General features: G+C 34.7%; 1 protein-coding gene and 1 long non-coding RNA gene across 2 annotated transcripts; one reads left to right on the top strand and one right to left on the bottom strand.

The window, feature by feature from the left end:
* Positions 1 to 974: 974 nt before the first annotated feature.
* Positions 975 to 6,256, top strand: BAM2 (beta-amylase 2). The gene is made up of 9 exons (XM_088220064.1): positions 975 to 1,629; positions 2,449 to 2,526; positions 2,813 to 3,016; positions 3,385 to 3,579; positions 4,005 to 4,169; positions 4,383 to 4,643; positions 4,778 to 4,996; positions 5,315 to 5,534; positions 6,030 to 6,256. Exons 1-9 carry the CDS (start codon positions 1,390 to 1,392, stop codon positions 6,110 to 6,112), a joined length of 1,665 nt encoding a protein of 554 aa, XP_088076190.1. The 5' UTR covers positions 975 to 1,389; the 3' UTR covers positions 6,113 to 6,256.
* Positions 5,754 to 6,100, bottom strand: LOC148253706 (uncharacterized). The gene is made up of 2 exons (XR_015819150.1): positions 6,012 to 6,100; positions 5,754 to 5,905 (listed from the first exon to the last, which is right to left on the bottom strand). It is a non-coding gene; the product is annotated as an uncharacterized LOC148253706 (long non-coding RNA).
* Positions 6,257 to 6,731: the final 475 nt, after the last annotated feature.

The following is a 6,731-nucleotide window of genomic DNA, read 5'->3' as shown; positions in this document are numbered from 1 at the left end:
TTTTAGCAGTCGGAAAGGGTTTCGGTGCGGTGGCGGTCGGCTCCCCGGCGACTGGACCGTCTTCTCTAGCGAGGAGTCTGGAGGCTAGGGTTAGTGTTTGGTGCGTATGAGGGTTATTTATATCCGTCCGCTTTTAATCTGAACCGTCCATCGCGTTTAATCTGGAATATCCGATTGCGATTAAATAAGAAGTGAATCTGGGCCATTCATCGCGTTTCAATCTGTACCGTCCATTGTGATCTAATCTGAACCGTCTTATCGCGTTTGAATCTGGTCGTTCGATCACGTTTAGGAGGGAGCGCATCCAGGCCGGTTCAACTGCCTCCTATCATCTTTATCTTCTTCCTCAAGTTTCCTATATTTTCACTTACTTGTAATTATTCAAATCGGTCTATTATTGCAGGTTTTTAGTTCTTCCTTTTCTCTTCCATACTTTTTTTTTTGTTGTAATTTCTTTTGGTCAATCTAGTATGAAAAGGTTGGACCTTTGTCGTTGTGAGACTAAAAATAAAATTATAAAGAACTTTTGCTATAAAAAAAAAACAAAGTATTCACCATTTATCATCAATCCCATGTTTAGACTTGTTATTTTACACCTATTATAATCCTATAACTCTTTCTTTACCTTTTCAAAGTTAAGAAAGCCAAAAATTGTCAATCAATTTTTTTTATAATATTTGAAATTGATTATTTTGTATTTATAATTTTAAATCCCATTTTGGTAGAAAGTACTTATTAGTTGTTAAAGTAATTTTGAGAATATAAAAATAAATTGGTCAATAATAATCTTTCAAATTTTTATTTTTTTATTTAATTAATTTAATTCATTATCCTTTTCATACTCAAAAATTAAAAGTATGTATAACAGTGTAAACTATAATCTAAAAATAATTTCTTATCATCATTTTATTTAAACACATAATTACTTAATTTTTGTATAAAAAAATATCTATTATGTTTTAAACACAGTTCTGTGATTATTTCTTTTCATCCTTGCTTCTGCTTCTTCAAATGACATGGAAACCAGAAATAACGATCTTGGATCCATAAATCGGTCACGGGTTCATTCCCTCCCCCTCCCCTCAACTCACCCGCTCACGCACGTTCTCTTTTCTTTGGTTCCCGAGAAAAATTATAATACACCGCTTCTCTGCATCTCTCCTTCTCCTTATCACATTTCTTGGAGAAAATATACACTTCTGGGAAGGGGATTGTGTTTAGTAACTTTTGCTCGAGCAGCTTTCGAGGAAAAAAAAGAGTCCTTGTTTTCTTCCTTTTCCGCTTCTGTCATATAAAGTGTTTCTGTTTCTTGTACCATAACGCGGAGCCTTACAACCCGAAAGTGTATTTGGTTTTTCCACTCTTTGAACGATCCAATAGGAAATTCAAATGGCAATTTCATCAATGCAGCTGTTTCAGGTTTTGAAGCCACCAAATGTTTCCCTTCTTCCGTCAGTGACTATGTCTGGGTTTGGAAGCACGTCGGGGCGCAAATATTGCGGGTTGAAGGGTGGTTTTATGGTGTCCAGTACCCGAACTCGGGTTTTGGCCTTAGTGAGTGACAGGGGAGAGGGAACTCAGGATCATCCTGCTTTAGGTGGTGCCATGGACACTACTGATGAAAAGCAGGTACCTTAATTTTGTTTTTAAAATTTTTTTTTTCTTTCTTTTATGTCGTTTTACGATATTACTTAAAACTAGACTGTTGTGTATACAGAATATTTCGTTTGAGAGTGAATTTTTTCTTGGCACTAGGTGTTTCATACTGATGACTTTACACGCCCATTTGCCTCAAGTTTTATACCTATTGCCATTCTATTTCTTGATCTCAAGTAGTTGATATGTGACGTTTTAAGATAATTCTCATATTTGATTCAAAGTTGGACAACTGCTAATTCCCATTTGACTTTATAGAAAAAAAATTCTTATTTGGAATCAGAAACCCACTATCTTGAATTGAATGTGAAATTAGAAGATCTTTCTTATCCCAACCTTTGTCATACTTCTATTATATTCCTATTCATATTTCAGATAATTAGCATTTTTATCAACATTAGGCTAACGCAGCATTGATGGACTGCTCTAGCTTGGTGTGACTTTGATGCTCCTCTGTAAATAGGTCGAGTAATAAGATAAGAAACATGCAAAAACAAAATTGGTTTTGTCTGTTTTAGTTCTTGTAGCCAGAGAAGTTTTGTGAGAGTGAGAAGTGTGATAGACAATGTAATGAAATGATGATACTGACTTCATGAAGATTATGTGACTAGTTCCTACTCAAAATAGATGAGGAAGGACAGTGAGCATTGTGGAACATAAGTAAGTTATTGGGAACTATTCTTAGTGACGACCAAAGATGAGATAGAAGAAGGGAATACTCTTGTTGAGATTTAATAGCTTTTGGAAAGGATTTGCATCACTATTTGCTTAAATTTTCTGCTCTATCTGTAGGTTGAACAGCCATTACCAAAGTTCCCAGAGCGTGATTTTTCTGGAACAGCTTATGTTCCTGTTTATGTGATGTTACCTGTAAGTATTCATCCTTTTACCATGTTGCCAGATATCTAATAAATTTTTTCTCCACAATAGGTTATATTCTTTTCCTCTATTGTGAGCTGCTATTAACACTTTTGGAGCCAACCACTGGACTAAAATATTATTGCTGAGGGATTCACAGAAATCCGCAAAAAGTTTATCTGTTTATTTTTGTTGCTGTTGTTTTTCCTTTTTTATTCTTTCTTTTTAAGGACTTGAGTCCCCCATTGTTACAATATTGTCTAACTTGATCTTATGTCCTACACTGTGGAAATGACAGCTGGGAGTGATTGACATGAAGTGTGAATTGGTTGATCCAGAAGTTCTTTTGCATCAGCTAAGAATTTTGAAGAAAATCAACGTTGATGGTATTATGGTTGACTGCTGGTGGGGGATAGTAGAGGCACACACACCACAGGTATATGACTGGAGTGGCTACAAAAGGCTCTTTCAGATTGTGCGTGACCAAGGGCTTAAGATACAGGTAAGCAGTACAGAGTGACGGTCTTTATGTTCTTGCAATTGTTATTTCTTCTTCTTCCAGATGTTAGGCTGTCCTGTTCTGTTTAGTTCTTTTTGTGAAGACGCAAAAGATGGATGTGATCATCACTCACCATTTCATTTTTCACAACTATCCACATGTTAATTCTTAAATATTGTTTTATTAATGGAACCAAGCAATTTGAGACACCCTGGTGCGTGATTATTGTCATTCATTTGTTGTATGCTACTGTAATACAACACATCTTTACTTGCTTGAAGAGACACCATATTCTACTAAACATGCCAATTCACTATTATTTAGCACTCTTGTAAAATATTATCAATTTCCTTAAAATATGTTTCCTTCAGGTTGTTATGTCATTTCATGAATGTGGAGGCAATGTTGGAGATGATATACATATTCCTCTCCCTCAATGGGTGAGAGAAATTGGTCAAAGCAATCCTGATATATATTTCACAGATAGAGAAGGGAGGCACAATTCAGAATGTCTCACATGGGGAATTGACAAAGAACGGGTTTTGAGAGGACGGACTGCTGTTGAGGTACTGCACTTCAATATGATTGTAAAATATATTGCATTTATTATTGAGGTGAAGTAGAAATCTTCATTTCCTTATATGCAGAAACTAAGCTTACCACTTATGTTGTGGGGCTTTTTCTGTTGTTGTTTTCCTACATCTTAAAACAAGAACTTTATCCTATGTGTTTGTTAAGGGGTTCGTTTTTTTCCTTTTATGCTGTGCATATTTCTTTTCCTTAGTGCTTTGAAATCTTAAAGATATCTGAGTTCTTATTAAACTGTAGTTCATTCAGCTATATCTCTAATTCCAATATCTACATTTCTCTATCATGTTATAAACATTTGTAACTTGTGGAAAAAAGCAGCTGTTGTTATTTACTGAGCTCCAATGATAAGCAATAATTGTCTTTGTCTGATATTGTATGTTTTTACTAAAAAATCTTGCAGGTTTACTTTGACTATATGAGAAGCTTTAGGGTTGAATTCGATGAATTTTTTGATGGTGGAATCATCTCCGAGATTGAAGTTGGACTAGGTCCATGTGGAGAACTTCGATACCCTTCTTATCCTGCAAAACATGGTTGGAGGTATCCTGGTATTGGTGAATTCCAGGTACAACAGTGTGAATGAGATTTTAGGCCTTCTTCCTCCCATAGCAAGGTTGTTAGTTGTAATCCATAAATGATAAATTATATGATCAAACAGTGGCATAATGGCCCTTTTCAGGTCCAATGCTTAGCTTAGTTAACTATCACATCTAGTTAGTTAAATTTGTTGAAATATGTGGTATATTTGCATGGAGTGATATATTCTGTTTCAGTGCAGTGTTATGACAAATACTTGATGAAGAGTCTGAGCAAAGCAGCTGAAGTTAGAGGACACTCGTTTTGGGCTAGAGGACCTGACAATGCAGGTTCTTATAATTCCTCACCACATGAGACTGGGTTTTTTCGTGATGGAGGTGATTATGATAGCTATTATGGAAGATTCTTTTTGAACTGGTACTCTCAAGTTTTGATTGATCATGGTGACCGTGTACTTGGTCTAGCAAATTTAGCTTTTGAAGGCTCTTACATTGCTGCAAAGGTGAATCTTATTCTTGGGGTGTTTGTTCTGTTATGAGGAAATGAGCTTGGTGTTAGTCGATGAATATGACAATACAGTATTATCTCTTTGTATTTATTGTGGAAGAATTATTGGTAATCTTAATTGCAGAGCAGCTCTCTGGAATTCATTGGTGGTATAAAACAGCTAGCCATGCTGCTGAGTTGACTGCTGGCTTCTACAACCCATCAAATCGTGATGGCTATGCTGCAATAGCGGCAATGTTGAAGAAGCATGAAGTTGCTATGAACTTTACATGTGTTGAATTGCGCACATTGGATCAACATGAAGATTTTCCAGAGGCATTGGCAGACCCTGAGGGATTGGTTTGGCAGGTAAGCTAGCAAGTGCCAGTTTCCTTCTGTTTATCTTTCCTAACTAGTCATTGGACTTGTTAATCCTGATGGATGAATTCCCTTGTAGAAGAACCATTCTCTCTTTCCTAATATGAGATTGATTTAGTTATGTAAACCAAATTCTTTGCCTATTTTGGTTTGGGTCCCATCATACAGCATTCAATCATATGTTAGTAATTTGGTTGAAATGTCAAGCTTACATGAGTTTGCACTGATTCTTTTTTTTTTTTTTTTTTTTTTGAGATAAAAGATTGTGCTTATTCTTACCTAGTTATGTTTATCTCTCTCTACTTCTAGGTGCTGAATGCTGCATGGGATGTTAATATATTGGTTGCTAGTGAGAATGCTCTTCCTTGCTATGATAGAGAAGGCTATAACAAGATATTAGAAAATGCCAAACCTCTCAATGACCCAGATGGGCGACATTTATCTGCTTTTACCTATCTCAGACTCTCCCCAGTTTTGATGGAGAGCCACAACTTCAAAGAGTTTGAAAGATTTGTTAAGAGAATGCACGGTACAGGATGATTTTCTTTTTTTTTTTGTTTTTCATGCTTTAGTTTTTTCTTCTTGGAACACTGAGTATATCCTTCTGTTATATGAGTTTCAGTTACTCATATTGTCTTCTCTCTGTCTTGTATTTCGAAAACAAGTTAATCTATCTGTTTGTTGGGGAAAAAAACACGAGCTAACATGAGGTCAAGAAAAAAAAAAGAACACAAACCAAGAAATGAAATTATTGCAAGCTAGTTCATTTCCGATTAAAATTACACAATTATTTACAGTGTAAAAAACCTTATTACCCAAGCTATCCACCGTAGTTGTAGTTTATTATTTCCATTCCTATGAGGTGTCACTCAGCTGTCGTTTTTGGTGAAATGTTGTTAGCTGTAGGAGGAAGAGTTCTTTACCATGTGGTAGTTTTACGAATTCATTAAATAGATACACTCTGAAAGCATATAGGTGATTCATATACAGAGGATCATAAACTTACAAGTTGTTCCGTGTTCAGGAGAGGCAATCCCAGATCTACAAATTATTCCTGATGAAAAGCAGGACGAGCAAAAGATAGTGGATGACCAGCTTACTGCTTAGGATAAAAGGGTTTTGAAGTTGTACATTCCATTGAGCAGAATTATGCTTGAAGTTATATACAACAAGGCAAAAATGCTGGTTACTTATATCAAAGATTTACGCACAAAGTTGCTTGTGTAATAAAAGCGTGCTTCGAACTCTCAAGGATCTCTGCATACCTGATCTACATGAAAGAATAAAATGATTTAAACTAACTGGTAGCCATAGTTGAAGAATCAATAACCTGTAATCTTCTTTCATTCTTTGCAAGAATAGCAATTGATGAATGACAATAGGTTCATTATAAAAGAGTTTTCTGCTATGGAAGAAGAATGAAAATCATCATTTTTTTTTTGTACTTTGAATTCAAACAACTACTCAATCTAACATTTTGAACTAAAAAAAAATTAATTACTACTAATATGCGATATACTTATATATCGATGGATGAAATATAAAATTAATAAAATTTTATGTTGAATGAAAATTTGTAATAATTTTTTTTAATTAAAAATTGCGACTGGTTTCAGTTTTCATTTAATTGTTATTAATTTTTTAATTTTAATTCTCATGATAATTTTTTTACATATAATCATAGTATAATACATAATATTTGGGTTAGTATTTTAAATTTTTAATA

The sequence above is a fragment of the Carica papaya genome, chromosome 5, assembly GCF_054855325.1.
Source record: "Carica papaya isolate Zhongbai chromosome 5, ASM5485532v1, whole genome shotgun sequence".
In the NCBI taxonomy this organism is placed as follows: Eukaryota; Viridiplantae; Streptophyta; class Magnoliopsida; order Brassicales; family Caricaceae; genus Carica; species Carica papaya.
This window is presented reverse-complemented; position numbering and strand designations above follow the sequence as displayed.